The 26,645-nt window shown below is 45.1% G+C and overlaps 2 protein-coding genes across 3 annotated transcripts in view; both read left to right on the top strand.

Moving 5' to 3' along the window:
* lyplal1 (lysophospholipase like 1) overlaps positions 1–22,549 on the top strand; it is a 42,514-nt gene extending 19,965 nt beyond the window's left edge. For both annotated transcript variants that reach the window (XM_085981020.1, XM_085981022.1), the window contains exons 4-5: positions 20,722–20,837; positions 22,070–22,549. In XM_085981020.1, coding sequence (XP_085837146.1) covers positions 20,722–20,837; positions 22,070–22,297 — 344 coding nt within the window. In that variant the 3' untranslated portion in view covers positions 22,298–22,549. The remainder of the gene's footprint in view (positions 1–20,721; positions 20,838–22,069) is intronic.
* On the top strand, positions 11,694–13,459 carry LOC147121131 (uncharacterized). The gene is made up of 2 exons (XM_085977631.1): positions 11,694–11,921; positions 12,081–13,459. Exons 1-2 carry the CDS (start codon positions 11,858–11,860, stop codon positions 13,157–13,159), a joined length of 1,143 nt encoding a protein of 380 aa, XP_085833757.1. The 5' UTR covers positions 11,694–11,857; the 3' UTR covers positions 13,160–13,459.
* Positions 22,550–26,645: the final 4,096 nt, after the last annotated feature.

Genomic DNA, 26,645 nt, shown 5'->3' with positions numbered 1-26,645 from the left:
GGGGACTGCTACATCCAGGAGCTAAGTGGATTTATACCTACTTCCTGGATCCAGGGTCCCTACCTAATCCACCCCCCGCGATCGGAGACTCGCCCACAGGCTGTCGATTACCCCTCCCGGCCTCTGATCACCACCATGAGGCCTCCCCACCGATGATGCTGAGGCCGGCCACAATCCTTCGCTGGCTGGCCCAATCCTCCCTTCGCTCCCAGCCGACCTCCCCCCCTCCCAGCCGACCTCCCCCCCTCCCCCACTGTTGAACCCCACCCTCTCCCGGTCCCCAAACCCAGCCGCTCCTCCAACCCTTTCCCGATCCTCGATACTGCCATGCCAATCCCTGACCCCCCCCCCCCCCAACCCCGGCTGATCCCCGACCACCCCAACCGATCCCTGATCATGCTGACCCAAGTGATTCTCCCTCCCCCCCCCCACCATGATCCCTGACCATGTCGACCCACGTAATTCTCCCTCCCCCCCACCGCGATCCCTGACTATGTCGACCCACGTGATTCTCCCTCCCCCCCACCACCACGATCCCTGACCATGTCGACCCACGTAATTCTCCCTCCCCCCCACCACCACGATCCCTGACCATGTCGACCCACGTGATTCTCCCTCCCCACCCCCCACCACCACGATCCCTGACCATGTCGACCCACGTGATTCTCCCACCCCCCGCCCCCACGATCCCTGACCATGTCGACCCATGTGATTTCCCCCCCCCCCCACCACGATCCCTGACCACGCCAACCCCGCGGTCACCCCCGCCTCCCTCCCAACGATCCCCGATCATGCCGACCCAGCGATCCTTCCCCCAGCACACCAACAATCCCCAACCATGCCGACCCCGCAATTCCTCCCCTGGACCAAACCCTCGCATCTGAGACCTACCTGCCCGCAGCCAGCCAGTCGGCAGGGCCTGTGGGAAACCCGCCTCCCTTGAGAAAATTCCGCCCTATGACAAACTCACCTGCCTATTTGAAGCTTATTGTATGAGAATAAACATAGAAAGAAACATAAATATAATGAGAAGGGTTTAAAAAATGAGCCCTACATTTTCAGCAGTGTATGAATATCTGTTACATATTTGTATGTAGTAGGTGATTGGTCCTTGGATGGAATAAACTTTTTCAACCTCAAAATCAGGACCTGAATTTACCCCCGTAATGAAGGAGTGTAACTGCTGTCTAACAGTGCTGTACAGTTGATTTTGAAATTCAATTATTAACAATTAATGAAGTGCATTTGACTGAATTGGTGATAATTGAAAACGACACTTGTGCTTTTAGTTGGTCCTTGTATTTTATGTTTTAATACCGCAATAGAGGCACTCTGCAAGTGACATCAAAGTTCTATTTCAGTGACTCCATAAATGGCTGGGGGTAATACTCACAATCCCTGAGGTTAAGTTAAGGGGATTTCGGCAAAAAAAACTTCTGGTCCCATGCTTCTAACCGTAAAACACAATAATAATGAATAATTGAGACCATTAAGCCTTTGTAATATTTTGTATTATGTGACAGTCAAGTAGAATACAGTTTGAAATAACATTATGTATGTTACTGATTGAGAGATTGAGTAGGCCTATATTCCCTAGAGTTTAGAAGAATGAGAGGTGATCTCATTGAAAGATATATATTATTACAGGGCTTGACAGGGTAGATGCTGGGAGGATGTTATCCCTGGCTGTGGAGTCTAGAACTAGGGTCACATTCTCAGAATAAAGGGTCGGCCATTTCGGACTGAGATGAGGAGGCATTTCTTCACTCAGAGGTTGGTGAATCTTTGGAATTCTCTACCCCAGAGGGCTGTGGAGGCTCAGTCATTGAGTATATTCAAGACAGAGATCGATAGATTGTTGTGTACTAAGGGAATCAAGGGATATGGGGATAGTGCGGGAAGGTGGAGTTGTGGTAGAAGATCAGCCATGATCTTATTGAATGGCAAGGCAGGCTCAGAGGGCCGAATGGCTTGCTCCTGCTCCTAGTTCTCATGTTCTTATGATTGAAGACAGTAATGCACGCTCACAAGGAAACAAAAAAAGATTGACAGTTATGTGGAGAAGGTTTATTGAATCTCTAATAATATCTACTTACTGTCACCATTAAGGGAATGCCTTTGCTAGTTACTAATGGATATTCAATATCTCTCGGCCAACTCACATGGTGCTGAAAGATTTTTTGAGTTTCATATTTGAAGAAACTGATGACAAAGTATAAGAAATTTGAGATTGAAATAATTGAAACTGTACTTGCTACAGAGTAAATTAAAATTAATGTGTTAAAATTAGGCTCCACTGAACCATTATCCAGGTCCTCAGATAAGAACAGTTTGTCATCAAACATATTGGCTGAAATCAGCAAGGGTATTACAGTTACAGTACTCACCGAGAAGGCATTGTGGTACTGACAGACAAATTGCAGGATTTTTCCATAGAAAAGTAAATCAGAGACTAAACCTTTTGTATATTGTAATTTCAAAAAGGAAAATGAATTGGTCAACCGCATAAAATGTGTAATTACATAGTTATTCAAATCTCATGGTGCTTATATACATAAAAGACACCACCATGACTAACTGCAGGCAACCTTGCCAGCATGTGACTAAATAGGTGCAGTAATTTACCTTATAAAGAGTCACTTAAAAGACTGTTACCAGAATTGTATTGCTGTGTGTGGGAACTTTACTTTGATCTCTTTATATGCATTATGTTTTAAAAGCAACAATAAATAAAGCACATTGTGCTTTGACATGTTTTTGTAAAACTGCTTATGCTGCTGAAGTTACTGTTTGTAGAGAATTATTACAGGAATTTTTAGGAACTGCAAAGTTCCAATAGGACCAACGGGCTCTAGCCTTTTTCTTGGAAAAAGTAACACGAGAGAGAAAATGCCATTTGACCTATTGAACTATACTTCTAACACATTAGTTGTCTCATTTTGATATCTAAGTAAGAATGTAAGAAAAGTTACAATAAAATCCTTGATTTTTTTGGAGTTTATTTGGTACGTTAAAATCCTTGAAATATAATGTAAGGCCTCCAGCCCATTGAAGTTAATGGGTAATGCTGTAATGGTAACTCATTATTTTCTTCCTTCAGTGGTAGTGCTGTTACTTAAAAAGACACATATTACAAGAATATCTGTTGTTCTTCAGAGGCACTGTAACCTTTCTCAGTCTGTTACAGCAAACACAGCTAGGAGATATTCCCTGTGACTAACTATGAGCAAGGCCATAAGAGATTGATGAGTGTGTATGTATATACTGTAGTAACATGCTTGTATATGACAATATTTATTCCCTGTGACACTTTTTATAATGGGGAAAGAACCCAGAGGGTTTTATGATGAACCAGTCAAATCAAACCCCTTTGCTCTGCCCCTACTACCCCACTCTACACCTTCCTCTCCCATTCCCCTGGCGTTTAACCTCACTCTAGCTTCCCCCTCTGTTTCTTCAGGCTTCCAGTGCCGGTCATTCCTCATGTCTGGTTCATTTATCCTGTGCCATCTATCCTGCTTCATCTGAAGACTACATTTGTTCTTGATATCCCATGTACAACACCATGGGTGATCAACTTGTACCCTATAAATTTCAGGAGATGACTTTAGTTGAGAGAGAGAGACACACACACACACAGCATATCTTTCCTCATCCTAATTTGAGTTTTCATTTTTTTAAACACAAATGAGTTCAATTTTTAAATCGCAGAGGAAGCCTTTAGCTTTTGATTTCACCTGTGTTTTTACTAGTTAATTACTGACACCTGTGAGACAGGCACAAAATGTGATAGAGACAGATAGACACACATGTACTTCCAATAACCAATCACAAGAAAACAAATTTAATGTTTGCAGAGATCTTTTAGAAAGTTACAAACTAGTGCTGAGATGCCCATGTGTCTGTGTTTACATTTGGGGTGGAGACCCTTTGTCAGAACAGTACAGGAAACTTTTTTTTATCTGGCACCGATGGGACCGACGTGGTGCCGGTTCATCAAAAATTCCGGATAACCGAAAGCTATAGTAAAAGATACGGAGAGCCGAGAGCTCCGTATAAAGCAACAAACCCTGTTGCTTAGCAACAGGTTCAGAACAATGGCCACAAGTTCCAAGCGTCTCTGTAGCTTAGCAACAGCTGCAGCCACACCCTTGCACAGCAACAGATCGAGGAAAGCAAGTAGAATATGAAGTAAAACTTACCTGAACCTACTCCTGAATTTTGCCGGTTAATCGAGATTTCCGGTTATTTAGGTGCCGGTAAATAGAAAGTTTCCTGTACTTGTTTTAGGTCTGCTTTTCTTAACCTTTCCAGCCACTTGACCGACCACCCCCCCCCCCTCTATTTTGCCCAGCTTCTCTTGTTTTCATTTCAGTCTTGATTAGACTTTCAATCATCTTCTCCTTGGGCTGCCTCTCACTCCCTTAGATATTCACACATGTTTTATTTTTCAAATGTCTTTATTTTTTTCCCCATTGTCTGAGCTAAAGACCATCTCAGTCATCTATCCATCTTACCCATTTCACTGAGAATTACACTGTTTTGCCTACCCCTCCCCTTTGTTCTGATCCTATTAAAATGCTTGTTCATTTTTTTTCCATAATTTTTTTCACTTCTGATGAAGGGCTACATGCCTGAAAAATTAACTTAACTATTCTCTCCATAGATATTGACTGACCTGCTGTGCGTTTGCAGCATTTTCTGTCTTTGCAAATACAGGTAGAATGTCCTGAATCCAGCAACCTCGGGACCGAGGCCGAGCTGGGTTTCGGGTTTTTCCGGACTTCGGAATGTGTTTCTGATGTCCGAAGTCCGGAAACGCCTGAGCCCAGGTTGCGATATTTCCGGACTTCGGACATCAGAAACACGTGCCGAGTCCGGAAATGCCTGGGCCCAGGTTGCGCTTTTGGTAAGCCTCCCTCAGGGTGTCCAGATTCCGGAACATTTTACGGATTCCGGACCCCTGCCACCGGTCGCCCCGGAGTCCAGATTCCAGAGCATTCTGGATTCCGGAACTCTGGATTTGGGACGCTCAACCTGTACTGGAAATCTGAAACAGATTTTGCTTTTGAATTGTTTAGTTACTATGTTGTAAGTTGTATGCCTTCTCAGCCTGGAAAGTATTGATACTAAGCAGTAAGTGGATATATCACTTTTATTTTAAAAAGCTCAGTGGCATTATTTTTATTTGAACATTATTTAAATTGCATGAAATTGTTGCTGTTCTAGGAGACAGAAATAGTTAGAATCACTTCCACTACTGTTTCTGGTAGGATATTCCATGTCCTAACAACCAACCCCTCCCTTCATTATTTTGGTAGTGATCTTAAATTTATGCCTTCTAGTTACTGATGCAAATACCAGCAGAAATCGTTTTTCCCTATTTACCTTATCAAACCTCATCATAATTTTGAATAACTCTTATCAACTCTCCTCTTAACCTTATCTGTTCCAGTGAAAAGAACTCCAGTTTCTCCTGATAACTAAAGCCTCTTATCCTTGGTAGGGGTATGGGGGTAAGTGGATAACTCTTTCAGAAAGCTGGCAAATGCACGATGGGCTGAATGGCGATTTCTGTGCTGTAAATGGCTATGCTGTTATCTTAATAAATCTCTTTTATACCCTCTCCATTACATTGACATCCTTCCAAAATTAGGGCACCCAAAATTGGACACACTATTCTAACTGGCCGAACCAATGATTTGAATAGGTTTAGTTTCACCTATTTGCTTTGGTACTCAAAACTGTTATTTATAAAACCTAAGATCCATGGGCTGAAAATTCAGTAGGGTTAGCGCCCATTTTGCGGCGCTAGAGGGCCTAGCGCCGCAATGATAGCCGTTTCTGAAATTCACTTCGGCGCTGCCATCGGCGTTAGCCGGTTGCGCTGCGCCGGCACCGATGACGTCATCGGTGTGCGCAGCGTCCCGGTTGCCGTGGCAACGCGCCCGAACGCCGAAATTCAGTTGCGGCCGCCTCGCCCGTGGCAGCCGCAACTAAGACTCTGGCAACCGAGTCTTACACAAGTTAGCGCCGGCGCATTAAGGTCGCGCGGCGGCCGGCCGCTTTCCTGCCGGCCGCCTGCCCGCACCTCCCTCCCCGGACTCCTCCACCCCCCCCCCCCCCGCGGAACAGATGCGTCTGGCCTGCAAGCCCGGCACTTGTCCGAGGTGCCGGGCTCATTTTTGAAAAAATCAAACGGCCAGCGATCGGGTGAAGGCAGCGCCTCCTTAACGGGAGGAGGAGGCCTGCACTTCCCCAGCCTGCCGCACCGCATCGGGTGCCGCAGCGCCGGATTAGCGCCGCAATGCGGCACTCAGCGCCCATTGGGAGGCACTCACGCCCGCCAGTAGCGCCGGCAGCCGTCTGGGCGCGGCGCTACTGAATTTTTGGCGCGCGCGCGGGAATTAGCGCCGGCGCTAAATTTCCGGCGCTAAAGCCCTGGCGCGGCGTCAACTCAATTTCTAGGCCCATATGTTTTTTTTTAGCTTTAGCAATATGTCTTCTCACTGAGACCTCCATGCCTCTCTGCTATTTCCTCTTCCTACTCTCCCAAAGTGTAGCACTTTACCTTTATGGTAATAATTTATACAGTTGCATATTTTAGACAGATTTATTTTTTAAAAGCAGTATTTAGTGCATCAACCAGTGACTAATGCATAGGAAGAGATGTGATGATTTATAGTAACCTAAAGTGTAATCAGACTCAGACCTGTATAATCTTTTAGGCAGAGGGGAAAGAAATAATTGCATTTCAAAAAATAATAGAATTTCTGAAATGTCTACAGGAGAACTTTCTTGATCTATATGTCTCCAGTCCAACAAGGAAGGAAGCAGTGTTGGATTTAGTTCTGGGAAATTAAGTAGAGCAAGTGGAGTGTGCTACAGCAGATTATTATCTAGCTAACAGTGACCACAACATAATTCAGTTTAGAGTAATTATGAAAAGAGACCCGAGAATATCGAAGGTAATAAATGCTAAACTGTGGAAGAGCTAATTTCAGTGATTTAAGAAGGGACCTAGCACAGGTAGATTGGAAAAGGCGATTGGTAAAGCAGTAACGGAATGATGGAAGACATTCAGGGAAGAGATAGTTCAGGTACAAAATAAGCATATTCCTTTGAAGGGAAAAGGTAGAGCATCCAAAGCTAATGCGCCCTAGATGACAAAGGAAATAAAAGTTAAAACAAAACAGAAAAAGGAGGTTTATGACAGAAGCAAGATTCAGTTAATAACCAGGAAGATGATGGAAAGTACAGGAGGGAAAGAGAGTTAATACGGGAGGCAAAGAGAGGTTACGAGAAAAGATTAGCAGGCAACATTAAATTGAACCCTAAAACATTTTATAAGCATAAAGCGTAAGAGGTTAGCAAGGGAAAAAGTTGGGCCTATTAAGGACCCAAAGGTAAATTTCATGTAGAGGCAGAGGACATGGCTAAAGTCAATGAGTACTTTGCATCTGTCACAAAGGAAGCGGATGACATGAAGGTTACTCTAAAATAGCAGAGGGAAGTTATGGGTAGGATAGTAATAGATAGAGAAGACATACTAAAAAGATTAGCATCACTGAAAGTTGGTAAGTCAATGGAATGCATCTTAGGTTGCTGAAAGAAGCAAAGGTAGAAATAGCAGAGGCATTCGTTACAATCTTTGAATCCTCATTGGATACAAGAGTAGTGCCAGAGGACTGGAAGGGTACTAATGTTATACCACTATTCTAGAAAGGAGAGAGGGATAAACCAGGAAAATTCAGGCCAGCCAACCTAGCATCGGTGGTGGGGAAGTTATTGGAAACCATTATCCGGGACAAAATAAATTTTCATTTGGAAAGGCATGGGTTAATCAAGGATGGATTTGTTAAAGGCAAATCGTGTCTGACTAAATTGATTGAATTAATCGATGAGCTAACAGAGAAAGTTGATAAAGGTAGTGTAGTAGATATATATGTGAACTTTCGGAAAGGCATTCAACAAAATGCCACACAGGAGGCTTGTTAAGAAGATGGGAGCTCATGGAATTAAGAGAAAGGTGGTGGCATGGATACGAAATTGGCTCAGTGATGGGATGCAAAGGGTGGTGGTGGATGGATGTTTTTCAGACTGGGAGGTGGTTTGCAGTGGTGTTCCCCAAGGGTCACTTTTGGGTCCATTACTCTTCAACTTTTATAAACGACCTAGACTCAGATTTAGGGAGCAGCATTATAAAGTTTGCAGATGATACGAAACTTGGCAGTGTAGATCATGATGAGGACAGTTGTAAACTTCAGGGTGACATAGACAGGATGGTGAAATGGGCAGAAGCATGGCCGATGGAGTTCAATGTGGAGAAGTGTGAAGTGATGCACTTTGGGAGGACTAATATGGAAACACAGTGTACTAAAAATGGCATGATTTTGAAAAATGTAGATGAGCAGAGAGACCTTGGTGCCCATATACACAAATCCTTAGAAGTGGCAGGGCAAGTTGATATGGTGGTTAGAAAAACATATGGGCTACTTGGGTTTATAAATAGAGGCATAGAATATAAAAGGAAAGAGATCGTGCTAGAATTTTCTAAATCACTGGTTAGGCTTCAGCTGGAGTATTGTGAACAATTCTGGGCACTACACTTCAGGAAAGATGTAAAAGCCTTATACAGGAAACTTTCGTTTATCCGGAGGTTAAATGTCCGGAAAGCTCTATCCACCGGCAAAATTCAGGAGTCGGTTCAGATAAGTTTTTTTTCTTTTCGTTGCTTTTTTTCTGCAGTCATGGCTCTGCAAGGTCTAGCTGAAGCTGTTGCTTAGCTACAGAGACGCTTGCAAGCTACGCCGACTGTTTTGAAGCTGTTGCTAAGCAACAGGGTTTGTTGCTTCACACGGAGCTCAGAAGCTCCGTATGTTTTAACATTAGCGCTGGTTTCTACGGCAGTTTTGATGGGACGGCACCAACTCGGTCCCGTCAGTGCCGGATACCAGAAAGTTTCCTGTAAAGGGTACAGAGGAGCTTTACCAGAATGTTACCAGGAATGAGGGACTTCAGTTATGAGAACAGGTTGAAAAAGTTAGGACTGTTCTCCTTGGAGCAGAGAAGATTAAGAGGTGACCTGATAGAGGTTTTCAAGATGCTGAGAGGTTCGATAGAGTAGAAAAAAACTACTCCCTCTGGTGAGTGACTAAATAACCAAAGGTCATAGATTTAAAATTATTGGCAAAAGATCTAGAGGGGAAATGAGGAGACATTTTTTCACTTGAGTTGTTGGGATCTGGAACACTCCACCTGAAAAGCTGGTGGAAGCCGATTCCATAAATAATGTTAAAACGGAGCTGGGTAGGTACTTGAGGATGGGGAACTTAACAGGGTTACGGACAAAAAGCGGAAATGTGGGACTAAGCACAACTGCTCTTTCAAAGAGCCAGCACAGGCATGATGGGTCGAATGGCCTCCTTCTGTGCTGTAAGTTTCTATGCACTATAAAACAAAGTTAGCATGTAAGTGAAGTTTTTGAATATGAACTGAATTAATAATCTGTAGAAGTTTGGCAAAATTATGAGAAGTGTGGGTCAGAAAGGAAAGAGAGAGAGTAATAAAGGATTATAGAACATCAGTGACTAAGGAGACATCAGGGAAAAATAGAAAAAAGTCAAAGCTAAAGGCACTATATCTGAATGCGCAAAGCATTCGCAACAAATTAGATGAATTAATAGTGGAGATAGAAATTAATAGGTTTGATCTAATAACCATTACGGAGACGTGGTTGCAAAGTGACCAAGGTTGGGAACTAAATATTCCAGGATGCTTAACTTTTAGAAGAGATATCAAAATGGAAAAGGAGGAGGGGTAGTCCTGATAATAAAGGATGGGATAAAGATAGTAGAGAGAAAGGATCTTAGCTCTGAAAATCAAGAAGTAGAATCAGTTTGGGTGGAGCTAAGAAAAAGCAAGGGGCAGAAAACATTGGTGTGAGTTGTTTATAGGCCCCCAAACAGTAGTTGTAATGTACGGCTGAGTATAAATCAGGAAATTAGAGGCACATGTAACAAGGGTAATACAGTAATCATGGGGGAATTTTAATCTACATATAGACTGGGCAAACCAAATTTGCAGTAACAGCGTGGAAGACAAATTCATGGAATGTATACAAGATAGTTTTCTAGATCAGTATGTTGAGGAACCAACTGGGGAACAGGCTATTTTAGATCTAGTATTGTGCATTGAGAAAGGGTTAATTAATAACCTTGTAGTGAAGGGGCCTTTAGGGAAGAGTGACCAAAATGTGATAGAATTTTATATTAAGTTTGAAAGTGATTTAGTTAAATCTGAAACTAGGATCTTAAATCTAAACAAAGCAAACTACGTAGGTATGAGGGGCGAGTTGGCTAAGGTAGATTGGGAAACTACATTAAAAGGTATGACGGTAGACAAGCAATGGCTAGCATTTAAAGAATTAATACATAATTTACAACAAATTCCTTTAAGGCACAAAAACCCCACAGGAAAAGTGGTCCAACCGTGGCTAACAAGAGAAGTTAAAGATAGTATTAGATCAAAGGAAGAGGCTGATAATGTTGCCAAAAAAAGCAGTAAGCCTGAGGATTGGGAGGATTTTAGAATTCAGCAAAGGAGGACCAAGAAATTGAAAAAGGGAAAATAGAATATGAGAGTAAACTAACAAGAGACATAAAAACAGACTGTAAAAGCTTCTATAGGTATGTAAAAAGGAAAAGATTAGCGAAAGTAAATATGGGTCTCTTACAGCTGAGACAGGAGAAGTTATAATGGGGAATAAGGAAATGGCAGCAAAATTAAACAAATACTTTGGCCGCGATTTTATTAATGGAGGCGGGTTGAGTGCTTCCAGTCCCGCCCCAAGCTGCATCTGCTCCACAGACATAGGCCTAGAAATTCAGTATAGCCACTTTTGGGGCGGTAAAGTCGGGCGGGCGCTAAATTTAGCGCCCGCCGGAAAGTGGAGGCCACTTCGCCGATATTCAGTAGCTTTGGCCAAGGAGTTTGGGCGAGCGCTGAAACTGGCGTTGCACCCCTATCTTTAGGCGCTAAGCCGGCGGTGCAGACTGATAACGCCGAGGCCGGGCGCAGCGCAGGTGCGGTCATGTTTTGATTGACAGCAGACACCCTGACGCCGGCCAGCTCTTAAAGGGGGAAGGGTCGACTTTGTCTGCTGCCACGCCCTGGATAGTGGAGCCCTGCAGCTAGGCCTGAACACTGCTGGTGGACCCAAATAGCGCCTGAAGCCATGCAGAAGGCCCGTGAACGAGCGCAGCGCTTCTCAGAGCATGCTTTGAGGGTGCTGCTTAGGGGTTTGGAAAAGAAAAGAGAGATCTTGTGCCCGGACAGTGGCAAGAAGGCTCCCAGGAGGCAGTACAGGAGAGCCTGGAGGGAAATCGCCCAGAGGGTCTCAGCCAACAGCGATGTCCCCAGGACTGGTGACCAATGCCGCAAGAAGTACAACGACCTCACTCGGTTGGTCAGGGTGAGTACCCTTTCCAGTGTCCTCCTCATCCTTGCATGTGCACCTCACATTATGGGCAAAGGGACCTCAAAGGCCTAATGGCCAGCCCTCCTCCCGCAGCTATGGCACTGGCATGATCATCAATAGCACTTTCTGCACTTTACACACTGGCCAAGCTATTCGACCATGGGAGGCAGTGCACACAACAACAGGGCACCACACTGGCCAAGCTATTCGACCATGGGAGGCAGTGCACACAACAACAGGGCACCACACTGTACTTAGAGGCCGTCCTTTCTCTTGCAGGCCAAGCTGGCGCAGAATCTGAAGAGCCGGACTGTCACCGGGGGAGGCCGTGTCCAGTTCCAGGAGCTCAGTGACCTGGAGGAGCGCGTGGCTCGACTCATGCGTGCCCGGGTGGTTGGCCCCGTAGCTATTGGAGATGCCGACCCTGTGCTGGGCCCCAATGGTAAGGACATGACCGTTTGGACCTCTCTCGTTCCCCTTGCGCTTCAGATCTACATCCTTTGCCACTGTCCCACCAATGCGCATAATGCCAACACTCATGCCTCCCTCGCTGACGCCCTGTCCTCACTCTAAAGCTACTCTTGTGCCTTCCTGCTTTCAGCTGGTGAGGAGGAGGTCCCTGAAGCTGAGAGTGCCAGTCCCTCGGAAGAAGAGGACGACGAGGACCAAGAGGAAGGCGGCACATCGGGGGAACCCTCATCCGCGCCAGGGGATGGCAATGGAGGGGAGACGTCTTGCCTGGAGGAGAGCCAGGGGGAAGTGTTGCAGGGGGGTGTAGCTCCTGGGCCCAGTGGCGTCCAGGCACGCGGGAAGGGTCGGGCAGCACGGCGGCCTTCTTCCCAGAGGGGGGAAGTGTTGCAGGGGAGGGCAGTTGCTGGGCCCAGTGGCGTCCAGGCACGCGGGAAGGGTCGGGCAGCTCGGCGGCCTTCTCCCCAGAGGGAGAGTCCGGCCTCCAGTCCGGAGACGGTCCTCGCCCAGGAGGTGCGCCTCCTTGATGAAATGTCCGCGGACTCGGAGCGGCGCCACACCGAGTTCATGGGGGTTGTGGGACAGTTGCCTCAGGCCATTGAGTCCCTGGCTCATAGTGTGGCCGATTTCGGGGACTCACAGGCCAGGGGTGTCGACCAACTCGCGGCAGCACAGGACGCGAGTCGAGAGTTCCTGAGTGGTGCCGTGCAGACACTGGCTGATCTGATGCGGGCACAGACCAGGGCAGTTCGGGCACTCACTTCTGCCACACTCGCTGTGTCACGGAGGCATCGCCAGGGCACCCGCCGCCCTGCTGCAGCACAGCGGTCTGGCCTTCACCAGATTGCTGCGCTTGCTGCAGTGCCAGCCCGGCCGAGTGCCAGTGTCTCTGGCGACCAGCGAGCGCCTGGCATCAGCCAGCTTGCCCCCATTGCTGCAGCCGCCACTGCCACTCCCCCAGCCAAGCTGCGACGAGCTGCTGCAGAGACTGATGCTGCCCAGCCACAGCTGCAGCAGTCAGCAGCCGGCCCCTCCAGGGCCGGACCTCGTCTAGGCCGACCCCCAAGGGCATCTGCCGTCACGCATTGTGCCCCTCAGGAGCCTTCCCCCAGCCTTGCAACACCCACAGGGCCCAGGTTGAGGCGGAGCAACAGGTCGGGCAGGGGCCGGAGAAGCCTGCACAAGGACTCGCCCTCTCGGCACACCAAGTAGAGTGTGTTGCCAACTGTTTTTTTATATGGGGGTGTTTGTGTTCTGTATGGGGGGGGCTTATTTTGGTAAGGCCGAAGATGAAGGCAACTGTTTTTTTATATGGGGGTGTTTGTGTTCTGTATGGGGGGGTTTGTCTTGGTTAGGCCGAGGATGAAGGCCAATTGGATGGACAAGTTTTGTTATTCCTCCCCAGGTTCTGGGAGTGAGATATGTTTTTGACTGTTTTTTGGGGGTCTTGTCTGTTTTTCTGTTTCATGTGGGAAGGGCCCTGAGTTTGTTAAATAAAGCTTTTTATTTATTCAGCTTGTCCAGGTGTCATGTTTCAAGTGGTTGTTGCGTTAACCGGCTGCGGGCTTGCGGAGCGGCTGCATTCAGGTGCGTTCATTGCCACAAGCCATTCCCTGACAGGGGGCCTAGAAGTGTCGTTCAATAAGCCGCCGGCGGACGGCCCTTGGACCTTGTGGCTCCCTCCTGGGCTGGTACTCCTCCTCCTCCTCATGGTCCTCCTGCTCGTCCTCCTGGAGGTGGTGGTCCAACGTGAGGTGGCAGTGCCTGAGTCCTGCGGATAGCCAGGTTGTGCAGCATGCAGCAAACGACGACGAACTGGGAGACTCTATCCGGCGAATACTGTAGAGATCCGCCGGAACGATCCAGGCAGTGGAACCGTTGCTTGAGGACGCCAATCGTTTGCTCTATGATGTTCCTTGTGGCTTGATGGCTTTCGTTGTATGCCTCCTCAGCAGGGGTCCTGGGCGCGCGGAGCGGGGTCATGAGCCATGTACACAAAGGGTAGCCCTTGTCCCCAATAAGCCATCCCCTTGGTGGAGGCTGTGCCTCGAACATGTCAGCCACAGTAGTCTGGCGCAGGATAAATGCATCGTGGCTGCTTCCTGGAAAGCGGGCATTGACAGCTAGGATGCGCTGCCTGTGGTCACACACCAGCTGTACATTGAGGGAATGGTAGCCCTTCCGGTTGCGATAATCCTCGGCATTGTCGATAGGTGCCCGCATAGCCACATGCGTGCAGTCAATGGCGCCCTGCACCATGGGGAAGTCGGCGATCCTGGCAAAACCGACTGCACGCTGCTCCTGCCTTTCTAGGGTCATGGGGAAGGAGATGAATTGGTGTCTCCTTGCGAAAAGGGCATCGGTGACCTGCCGGATGCAGCGATGCATGGCGAACTGGGAGATGTTCGCTATGTCCCCAGCAGCGGCTTGGAAGGAGCCGCTTGCATATAAGTTCAGAGCCACCGTGACCTTCACTTCCACCGACAGAGACGTCCTGCACATCAGCTATGGACGCAGATCTCTGTGAAGCAGCTGGCAGATCTCTGCAACCACCTCCCTTCTGAAGCGCAGCCTCTTAACACAATGCGTGGCAGTCATGGTGAGATAGGACACCTGCTGCCGGTATTCCCTGAGTGGGTAAGGCCTACGTTGCCGACGCCTGATGGCCCCTCTGCGTCTAGGCATGGCTGGCCCTCTCACACAACGTCTGCGAGCCCTTCGCACATAATGCTGGAACTGAGGGTTGGAACCCCATGCAGCCCCCATAATAAACTTGCAAACAGTGAAATCACAATGAGTCAAATTTCCAAGCTCTGGCCAGAAGCCAAAAATACCTCTCCTATGTTGTCCCAAATCAGTAAGGTCTGTTCCTTGGTCTCTGTCCAGAAATCCAAAGCACTAAAGTCATTGCAGCAAAATGGCTGGCCTTTATAGTTCAGTCTAAGTGCCCTTTAATTATCGCTCCCCGAGGCCCACAGGGCCTCTGCTGCGTTCCACTTCACAGTTCTTAACAGCGCCACGCCCACATTGGGCGGGCGCCACTGAATTTCCGGTTTGGGGCGCACAAACAGCGTTGCACGACGAAATGACGTCATAAGCTGCGCGCGCAGCTGAGCGGGCGCAAACACTTTGCGCCGGCGCTAAATGTCAACTGAAGTTGGGCGTAGGCGCAGATCGGCCTGCGCCCGGGCGCTAAGTGCCTAGCGCTCGAAATCTACCCCTCTTATGGCGCTAACGGCTGGCGAACACAACTGAATTTCTAGGCCATGATTTTGCCTTGATTGACCTTGTTAAGCCCACCCTGCGGGCTTGCCGGCCAGTTAACAGGAAGCGGGTCTGATGACGTCATTTGATGCTGCGTCATCTGCTGGTTTCCTTAAAGGGACTACGCACAATTTTATTTTGACAGTTGATTTCTCAGTGTTTGACAGCATTGAGGTGCTGAAAACACTGACAATCACTGCACAAAGGTGACCTCTTGCACCCAGGCTCTCCAATGACTTCCTCCATATGCTGAAATAGATGGCAGCTGCAGGTGAGGTGACAGAAGCGACCTGTCACTGGTGAGAGAGGATCTCCCAATGAGGTGGCACTGGACATGGATTTAAAAACTTGTAAGCTAAAGAAATCTGTAAATGTATTAAAAATGCAGTACCCAACATTTTCTTTGCTTTGAAACTCACCATGTGCAACATTGGATCCTTCTGCTGCTGTCATCATTCCACAAACATTACAGCAGACTCACAACACGCCACACTTACCTGGTGTGGTGTCCGGATGTCTGGAAACCCGACCCAGAAGTGGGAAAATCCAAAAACAGGTTATAAACTACTGGCAAGTACCTGTTAATAGCAGATAATTGCCTTTAATCTGTTTCCCGCCGCTAGGTGTCGGGTCCGTTCGCAAATCGGGGACCCGACACTTGGGAAAGCTGTTTGGAGGCGGGTTGACGGCGGGATCGGAACCCGCCGTCAGTCAAATTGAATTTAACCTCTGACCCACCTCCAAACCCGCCCTCTGAGCGCTAGCAAAATTTGTGTCTGCCTTCACGGAAGAAGACGCAAAAAACCTCCCGGAAATAGTGGAAAACCAAGGGTCTAGCGAGAATGAGGAACTGAAAGAATTAGTTTTAGTAAAAAAAATAGTACTGGAGAAATTAATGGGACTGAAAGCCAATAACTCCCCTGGACCTGATGGCCTACATCCTAGGGTTTTGAAAGAGGTGGTTATAGAGATAGCGGATGCATTGGTTGTCATCTTCCAAAATTCCATTGATTCTAGAACAGTTCCCGCAGATTGGAAGGTGGCAAGTGTAACCCCACTATTTAGGAAAGGAGGGTGCGAGAAAACGGGGAATTACAGACCAGTTAGCCTGGCATCAGTAGTAGGGAAAATGCTAGAGTATTATTAAGGACGTGGTAAGAGGGCACTTAGAAAATAATAATGGGGCAGAAATTCGGGTCGGGGGCTTGCCGCGCGTGCAAGCCCCCGATCTGCACTTACCCGACGCGCCTGCCGTTCACCTCCAGGGACGCCTGGAATTCCTGTTTGAAAGAGAAGAATCCCGGGCAGCGTCTGATGTCACGCCGCCCAGGAGTGCAGCCAGCGTGAAGCCTGTAGCGCGCTGTGCAACTGAGACACGCCCCTTGAGGTCTCAGTTTAATAGGACACGCCCCCAATGTTTCTCACAAGCTGCAAAGCATTTTTACATGCAGAGCAGCATTTCAAATAGGTTTTTGGTATTTTTATGAAGCTTTTGGTAACTTTTATAAACTTAAAAACGTTTACATTATTTTGAAGAATCTGAAGTAGTTTTAAACAGAATTAAAGCAATTTAAAGACTTTTAAAAGCCCTGAAAGAATTTTTTTCATTCCATTTATTTATTTAGCAATGTCGTCGTCATACGTGTCTTCACACTGTTCCCTTTGGGGAACTGTATGAAGTGGTGGAAGGATTTATGGCCGTGATTAACGCTCATTCTGTGACCGTAACCACCTTTGAACCAGCCATTAGGGTGGTTAGTCCAATGGCGGGAGGGTTTTACGGGCTCCCACAAGCTATACGAGGAGGAGGGGCCACCCACACCCACGGACGCAAGTATCCTGCTGGATGTCAACCCAGAATTTAGAGCCGGAGCTCCGACTCCACTTGCCGGGACTGTCTGGAGCGGGGTTCGAAACCCTACCCCGTCTGGCCCAGCGGCGGGGATCCTACCGCTACGCCAAAGGCCCACTCCGATTAGCAATGTGAAATGGCTGGAATGAGCACAATTCACGGCATTAAAAGAACTCACAATTGAACTGATGATGACCTCAGCAATCTCCTCAACGAGGTGGAGGCGCTGCGCCTGCTCATCATTGGTAATGAGAAGTCAAAAGCGCCGCAAAAAGGACAGATGATAGCTTGGTCTTTCAAGTGGCAGCATAGGGCTCCAGTCACGGGGAGGGAAAAGGCGCAGGAAACGTATGGGTGTCACCTTTTGTGCGGAGTGGGCCTTTTGCGTAGCGGTAAGCATCCCCGCCGCTGGGCCAGAAGGAGTAGGGTTTCGAACCCCGCTCCAGACAGTCCCGGCAAGTGGAGTCGGAGCTCCAACTATAAATTCTGGGTGGACATCCAGCGGGATACTTGCATCCGCGGGTATGGGTGGCTCGCCCCCCCTCAGATGGGTTGTGGGAGCCCGTAAAACCCTCACGCCATAGGACTAACCACCCTAATGGCTGGTATGAAGATGGTTATGGTCACGGAAGGAGCGTTAACGTGGCCAGAAATCCTTCCACCACTTCATACAGTTCCCGAAAGGGAACAGTGTGAGGATATGTACGACGATGACCTCTTGCGCAATACACCTCCTTGGACCCTCAGTCGCAGATGCGAGGGGGCAAATCGTGCAATTGTTAAATTTTTCATTTTATTGACATGTAAAATGTTGGCCCAGTAATTCCGTTCCAAACGCGTGAGTACGGTCGGGGTACTCACGCGTCTGGCCGGAGGAAATGCCGGTTTTCAGCATGCACAGCGCATGCGGGGAAAACCGGCATTTCCTGTCCTCTGAACGAAGGGGTTCAGAGGCAGAACGCGTGCGACTGCACAGGCAACGCGTGCGCAGTAAAATTCGCCGGTTTCATTCATGCTTTCAGTGAGGTTAAGTCCTTACAACTTACACATGAAAAAAGCATGAGTACAGTTGCTCCAGAGGCTGCGGAGGAAGATATATTTTATCGTGGAGCTTCTGAAAGGCAATATTTTTGTTTGGGAAAGGGAGGAAAGTTATTTTAAGAAATGCTGAGGTAAGTTTTAAAGTTTATTTTTGTTTTTTAAAACGGGTTTTCAGTACTGTAGGTAGAAGGAGCAATTGTGGCTATGTGAATTGAATTTGCTGTGTTTATTAAATGTGAAAATGACTCCAACATTTTTAAGAAAGAAACTTTTCATCAGTAATATATTTTAAGTAATTATGTATGTATGTCTGTATATATTCCTTTGCGTATATGTATGTATATATTCCTTTACTTATGTGTATGAATGTATGTATTTAATTATGACTTTCAGAGAAAGTAACTTATTGGAAAATCATAATTAAATACATACATTCATACACATAAGTAAAGAAATATATACATATACGTAAAGGAATATATACGGACATACATACATAATTACTTAAAAGAATATATTACTGATGAAAAGTTTCTTTCTTAAAAATGTTGGAAATGTTACATTACTCATTTTAGAACAGTCATTTTCACATTTAATAAACACAGCAAATTCAATTCTCACAGCCACAATTGCTCCTTCTACCTACAGTACTGAAAACCCGTTTAAAAAAAAAAAAAAAAATTTAACTTTAAAACTTACCTCATCATTTCTTAAAATAACTTTCCTCCCTTTCCCAAACAAAAATATTGCCTTTCAGAAGCTCCACGATAAAATATATCTTCCTCCGCAGCCTCTGGAGCAACTTTACACATGCTTTTTTCATGTGTAAGTTGTAAGGCCTTAACCTCACTGAATCCATGAATGAAATCGACGAAGTTCACTGCGCACGCGCTGCCTGTGCAGTCGCACGCGCTGTGCCTCTGAACCCCTTCGCTCAGAGGACAGGAAATGCCGGTTTTCCCCGCATGCGCTGTGCATGCTGAAAACCGGCATTTCCTCCGGCCAGACGCGTGAGTACCCCGACCGTACTGGGCCATTAGGTTTGGGCAGAGTCAACATGGATTTATGAAAGGGAAATCACGTTCGACAAATCTGTTCTTTGAGGTTGTAAGTAGCAGAATAGATAAGAGGAAACCAGTGGACATGGTGTATTTGGATTTTCAGAAGGCATTCGATAAGGTGCCACACAAGAGGTTATTAAACAAAATTAGGGCTCAAGGGATGGGGGTAATATACTAGCATGGATTGATGATTGGTTAACGGACAGAAAACAGAGAGTATGAATAAACGGGTCATTTTCGGGTTGGCAGGCTGTAACTAGTGGGGTACCGCAAGGATCATTGCTTGGGCCTCAGCTATTCACAATCTATATCAATGATTTGGATGAGGGAACCAAATGTAATATATCCAAGTTTGCTGATGATACAAAGATAGGTGGGATTGTAAGTTGTGAGGAGGATGCAAAGAGGCTTCAAGGGGATATTGACAGGCTAAGTGAGTGGGCAAGAACATGGCAAATGGAATATAATGTGGAAAAATGGGAAGTTATTCACTTTGGTAGGAAAAATAGAAAAGCAGAGTATTTTTTAAATGGTGAGAGATTGGGAAATGTTGGTGTTCAGAGGGATCTGGGTGTCCTTGTACACGAATCACTGAAAGTTAACATGCAGGTACAGCAAGCAATTAAGAAAGCAAATGGTATGTTGGCCTTTATTACAAGAGGATTTGAGTATAAGAGTAAAGACGTCTTACTGCAATTATATAGGGCCCTGGTGAGACCACACCTGGAGTATTGTGTACAGTTTTGGTCTCCTTACCTGAGGAAGGATATACTTGCCACAGAGGGAGTGCAACAAAGGTTCAGCAGACTGATTCCTGGGATGGGGGGAATTATCCTATGAGGAGAGATTGAGTAGACGAGGCCTATATTCTCTGGAGTTTAGAAGAATGAGAGGTGATCTCATTGAAACATACACAATTCTTACAGGGCTTGACAGGATAGATGCAGGGAGGATGTTTCCCCTGGCTGAGGAGTCTAGAACCAGGGGTCACAGTCTCAGAATAAGGGGTTGGCCATTTAGGACTGAGATGAGGAGACATTTCTTCACTCAGAGGGTGGTGAATCTTTGGAATTCTCTACCTCAGAGGGCTGTGGAGGCTCAGTCGTTGAGTATATTCAAGACACAGATCGATAAATTTTTGAATATTAAGGGAATCAAGGGATATGGGGATAGTGCAGGAAAGTGGAGTTGAGGTAGAAGATCAACTATGATCTTATTGAATGACGGAGCAGGCTCAAGGGGCCGAATGGCCTACTCCTCCTATTTCTTATGTTCTTATGAAACTGCAATTAAGAGGGTATGAAAATGATTAAAATGGATGATTAAGTAATAGATTGGAAGGTTACCCAGTTTCTTCAGCAATGTGAAACTGAAACGAACTAGACCATTACAATGATTAAAATAGTTAAATTGTTCATGCCACTATTGAGACAAATTCCAGCTTTTGCATACTGAAACTCTCAAAGCTTGTGTGAATTCACATTAATCTACAGAATGATATTAAATTTGATTTGTATTCTATAGAACTTGATTTGGATCTATATTTGGCTTTGCAGGGGGATTTTCAATGGGAGGGTCTATGGCTATGCACTTAGCCTATAGATTTCATCAACAAGTAGCGGGAGTGTTTGCTCTATCCGGTTTCTTGAATAAGGATTCTGTTGTCTACCAGGTAAGCATTTATATAGCACCTTCCATGACCTTAGGATGTCCCAGATCAACTCCTAGCCAATTAATTACTTTTGAAGTGTAATCACCGTCTTATAGTCAAACATCACAGTGAATTTGCACAAAAGTCACATGAACAAGATGAATGAACAGTTAATCTGTTTTGATAGCACTAGTTGAGGGAACAATGTTGGCCACAACATTTGGAGAATTCTGCTGTTTGGAAAAAGTGTCATGGGGTCTTGTATCCCCATCAAAAGGCAGATGGGGGCATGGTTTAGTGTCTCGTTTGAAAGACGGCACCTCTGACAATGCAACGCTCCCTTAATACTGTACTGAAATTATATACTGAAGTCCTGAAGTGGGACTTAAACTCACTATCTTCTCACTTACCTGAGAAAGCTACCAATTAAGCCAAGCTGACACTATAAGGTAAGATATAAAGCGTTTTTAGGTAGATAGCCAGCATAATTTTAATTGAAACTGGAGAGCTACTTAGTGGGTTGAAATATCACTAATGATGCATAAACACATTCATGGGAAATACCTTTGCTGTTCTATGGAAGACATTAATCCATACATTTAATACCATTGCTAAAATAGTAGACAGAGGAATTTCATAACATGTCTGTTATTAACATCACAGCACAGTTTCGAAACAAAGGTGTGTTATAAATGTAATTAATTTACCTTTATTTAAGTTATTTGAATAATCTTAAATTTAAGAAAGTTTATTCTTTCAATGTTGCAATAACCCACTATTTAAATCTTTTAACAAACTTTTTGGTTTGCCTGATTTAATAGATTAAGAAACTCAAAATGTATGAATCTGTATCAATTTATTTGCAATGCTTGTTTGATTGGAGCCACAAACCTAGCTCCATTAAAGTTAAATGTTTTGGTTAAACCTAAATGTTAGGGTTCATGAATAGGCCAGTGAATTCAACCATAACAATGTTTCAACCTTTATTTGTCTACTACCTTTTTAGCATTTCAGCAACATGTTTATGGGTGATGATTTATAGCTGTACACAGGTTTTCAAGTATTGTTTTAATATCTGGATGCCTATCATTATAGAATAGTAAATTGAAAAATAGTATTTTAGTGTTTCATAAAAACATATTGTGCATTCTATTATTTCTAGTTTTGTTTAATGTGTGAAAAAGTGAAAATACATTGCAAACAGCATATACATATACATATATCTATCTTAATATATATGTTTTTCTCTACAGGCTGTCCAGAGTACTAAAATCTCAATGCCTGAATTGTTCCAATGTCATGGAAACAATGACCAACTAGTTTTGTATGAGTGGGGTAAAGAGAGCTGTTTGCATTTACAGTCACTGGGAGTGAAAACCACTTTTAATACTTTACCTAACCTCTATCATGAACTTTGCAAGTCAGAGTTGGAACAGCTGAAATCATGGATTTTGCATAAACTAACTAATGATGAGCAGTAATGCTATTCAATCTGAATAAAATAGTGCTTAATGTACATATTTAATTTACTTTGTCATCCATTTATTAGCTAATATTGTCAAGGATGAAAATATATCATGGACGAATCCAGATGTAGCTGTACAGATAACAGGCAAAAATATTAAATCACATTGAAAGATTGCAGTGTTTATGTATCCTACTTCTCCTGAAATGCACTATTGTCTTATTCTGTTGTATGAATATACTTCATTATATTAAATAGTTTATCTTAATCATTGTGCTCTTAAAATTACTTACATGGCAATCTGTTGCACATTCCAGACTGCTTACTGTGTGTATGTTGTATGCTCAGATTCATAATCTCTTAATTTTAAGACAAATATTGCTATTAGCAAATTTTGCAATATTGTCAACCTATGGTTACACTCAACAAAGGGGAAAGTAGCATAATGTAAGCTATAGCTTACTTAATTGCCATCTATTTAAAATAACACATGTTGCAGAGAAGGGTAGAATCTCTCTCTAAAGATAATCAAGTCTAGTTCTATTCAATTCAATTCAAATGCTTTATTGGCATGAAAGTTTACAGGGAACCATATTGCCAAAGCTTACATAACAAAAAGTACAGTTTTCCAACATTCTGTAGGTGTCAAACAATTCTGACCTTCGTTGATTTAGGAAGTTTAGTGCTCGTTTTTGGATGTTTATTATCAGTGGGTATCTGCCTAGTTCAGCTCTGCATGCATTTGTTGGTGTTTTCCTTTGGGTGCGAAGGATGCTTCGGCAAAATTCTGCATGTAGGGCTTCTATTGTGTGTTTTTCCCATTTAGTGTAGCTATGGTGATTGAGCGGGCCCCATACTTCACTACCGTACAGCGCAATCGGCAGGATTACGCTGTCAAATATTTTTAGGCAGATTTTGATTGGGATTTGGATGTTGTAGAATTTTCTTTTTATTGCATATAGGGCTCTTCGGGCTTTTTCTTTTAGTGCATTCACTGCTATGCTGAAGCTCCCTGATGCTGTAATGGTTAGACCAAGGTAAGTGTAGCTCATAGTGTGTCCTATGATGGTATTACTGAGAGTAAACTGGTATTTGTTTTCCTGACACTTGGGCCTTTTTTGAAAAATCATGATGTTGGTTTTCTTTAGATTTACTGTTAGGGCCCAATTTTGGCAGTATTTGTCGAGTAGGTCTAGTTGTTGCTGTAATCCCTGTTCTGTGGGAGACAGCAGAATCTCTCTCTTGCTGTCTCTCACTACAATTCATCAAACTCCTAAAAATGACTATTCTTGTCATCTATCACATATATATATTTTCTTTTTTTTATCCACACTTTTTGTTTGGCCTTTTTTTCTTCCCTCCCACATGGCAGCTGTCCTTCATTCTGCCAGCGCAATTCACACTTCATCTAGAGCCATCCTTTGTCCCTTAACCTGTCCCATTACCACCTCCTCTTGCCTTGAATATCTCTCAATGTCTCTTAATCTCTCCTGCTTTCTATCCTATCACTGACCTTCCCTTTTGTTCTTTCATCCCCTCCCCCTTTTCCCAGCCCCTAAACTTGCTTTCCATTTCCTGCTTTTTTCCAGTTCTGACGAAAGGTCTTCGACCTGAAACGTTAACTCTGTTTCTCTCCCCACGGATGCTGCCTGGCCTGCTGAGTTTTTCCAGCGTTTTTTGTTGTTATTTCGGATTTCCAACATCCGCAGTATTTTGCTATTGTATTCTTGTCATCTCCCTGGTTCAGTAAAAAAGCTGGTACATCTTCCAACTTCTATCCTATAGAGCTGCCCATATTTGAATGTGCCCAAACTTGGGATCTGACATGTATTATATGTTGAAAATAGTAGGTTGGCCACCTCATTCCTGGTCAAAGTACTGTACATTGAAAACGTCCATCTCAACTGATCCTTTTTGAGTTTTCCATTTTAAGTGCCTTTGTTTACCTGCAATACCTGGCACCTCAAAGCACTGGAGAGGTACCACCAACGCTGCCTCTGCAAGATCCTGCAAATCCATTGGCAGGATAGGCCCACCAATGTCAGTGTTCTTGCTCAGGCCAACATCCCCAGCATCGAAGCTTTGACCACGCTCGATCAGCTCCGATAGACGGGTCACATTGTCCACATGCCCGATATGAGACTCCCAAAACAAGCGCTCTACTCGGAGCTCCGGCACGGCAAGAGAGCCCCAGGTGGACAGAGGAAACGCTTCAAGGACACCCTCAAAGCCTCCTTGAAAAAGTGTAACATCCCCACTGACACCTGGGAATCCCTGGCCCAAGACCGCACAAAGTGGAGGAGAAGCATCCGGGAAGGTGCTGAACACCTCGAGTCTCTTCGCCGGGAGCAAGCAGAAGCCAAGCGCAGGCAGCACAAGGAGCGCACATCAACCCAAGCACCCGCCCCTTCAACCACCGTCTGCCCCACCTGTGACAGAGACTGTAGGTCCCGCATTGGACTAATCAGTCACCTGCAAACTCATTTTTAATGTAGAAGCAAGCCATCCTCGGTTCAGAGGGACTGCCTGCCTAAGAATACCTGGTATACCTGTAGGTGGTGATGTGATAGGTCTTTACATTGGATCCCAAAATAGTACCTTGTTACTGAATATTGACCTTGAGAGTCAGAATACTTTTCCACACAAAAGCCATCAGGTGGGTGTGCAGCACAGTGCATTCCCATTATCCAAATACAGGAAACTTTCTGGTATTCGGCACGGACGAGACCGACGTGTTACCGGTTCATCAACAATTCCGGTTAACCGAACGCTATAGTAAAAGATACGGAGCTCAGAGCTCCGTATAAAGCAACAAACCCTAACAGCTTCAAAACAATCGGCACAAGTTGCAAGCATCTCTGTAGCTTAGCAACAGCTTCAGCTACACCCTTGCACAGCAACAAATCAATTAAAAAAAGTAACTAAAAGTAAAAAAAGTTACCTGAACCGACTCCTGAATTTTGCCGGTGGATAGAGCGTTCCAGTTATTTAGGGGCCGGTTAATCGAAAGTTTCCTGTATACACTATTTTGAAGACTCTTTGTGTTATTCCGGCATAGACCTGTTGGGCCGAATGGCCTGTTTCTGTGCTGTAAATTCTATGTAATTTGTGAGAAGTATAAATGGTTTATTCTGAATAATGTTGAACATTTATTCACAAATGCACAGCCTCTCTTGCTAAAATATTTTAGTGAATTAATGATCCTTCACTGATGCCTCCGATTCTTTGAGTCTCATCCAGGTAGCACCTGTAATAGTAATTTGGTCAACTCGGCTGAAGACCCATCCCGAATTTTCAGTGTCTGTGTAGCCTGGCATGTTGAAACTTTGTCTTGTGAATAAATGTCAATTCAGTTAATCCCAATTTAATAAGGTCCACTCTTGCTAAGCATCTCTGCCAGCCCCAACTCCCCCTACTTTGCCTGAGATTGTTTGCCATCTCCATCATGCATGGGCTTAATTATCTTTTAATTGTCTAGATTCTAATGTACTTCATTTTTTTCTTTCCTTTATGATTTGTTCTGAAGGTGATTCAAGATTTTGCTGCAAGAGTCATTTTTGTGTACTTGCAGTGTTTACACAAGTCAAATGCCACTCATTTTCCCAACACAGGTGAAACTGTTCCAGTTTTATTGAGTACTATCACCAGTGCTGAGGCGTATGAAAGATAATCTACTGCTCTTGAGAATTTAGAGCCAGTTTGACCCAGTTGGTAGTATTCTTATCTCTGGGTCAGATTGTTGTGTGTTTGAGCCCCCTACTAGGCTTCCAGTTTGTAATCTAGGCTGTCACTCCAATGCAGTCCTGTGGGAGTGCCATCCTTTCAATTTTGGTTGAACAAAAGTTTGAATGCAGTTATATAGCACCTTATGACCTTCTCAAGTGTCCCAAAGCGCTTCATGTACAATGAATTACTTCGTTGTTGATGACACAAAAGACATTCTTCACACAGGAAGTTCCCAGAAACAGCTAATCAGTTAATCTTTTTTGGTGAGTTGGCAAGGATACGACGCAAACTCCCTGCTCATCTTTGAATGATGGGCTCTTTAAAACCCATCAGAATAGGCAAACTGCACCTCAGTTTAATATCTCATCCAACTACAACCATTGCACTGAAGTGTTGGCCTAATTTATGTCCTCGAGTCCTGTGTTGGGATTTGAATCTATAAACTTCTGACTTGAAGATGAGCAGTCTGCCAAATGAGCCAAGCTGACGCGACTTAAGACGCTAGTCTGAAGCCTTGTCTGCCTGTTCAGGCAGATGTTCAAGATCCCTTCGCACCAATGGTCCTGTTAAGCTGCGCAGCGGTCTGGAGGTCATGCAGGCCACTCACCGGCTTTATAATGGAAAAACCGCGCATGCGC

The sequence above is a fragment of the Somniosus microcephalus genome, chromosome 3 (assembly GCF_052327205.1).
Source record: "Somniosus microcephalus isolate GS21.2 chromosome 3, FLI_Smic_1.0, whole genome shotgun sequence".
In the NCBI taxonomy this organism is placed as follows: Eukaryota; Metazoa; Chordata; class Chondrichthyes; order Squaliformes; family Somniosidae; genus Somniosus; species Somniosus microcephalus.
The sequence above is the reverse complement of the archived record's forward strand: the minus strand, read 5'-3'. Positions and strand labels throughout refer to the sequence as shown.

Coding starts and splice junctions, on each gene's coding strand:
- LOC147121131 (XM_085977631.1), top strand. CDS start 11,858: ATGCGTGCCCGGGTGGTTGGCCCCGTAGCTATTGGAGATGCCGACCCT. Junction 11,922..12,080: donor CCCTGTGCTGGGCCCCAATG/GTAAGGACATGA, acceptor TCCTGCTTTCAG/CTGGTGAGGAGGAGGTCCCT.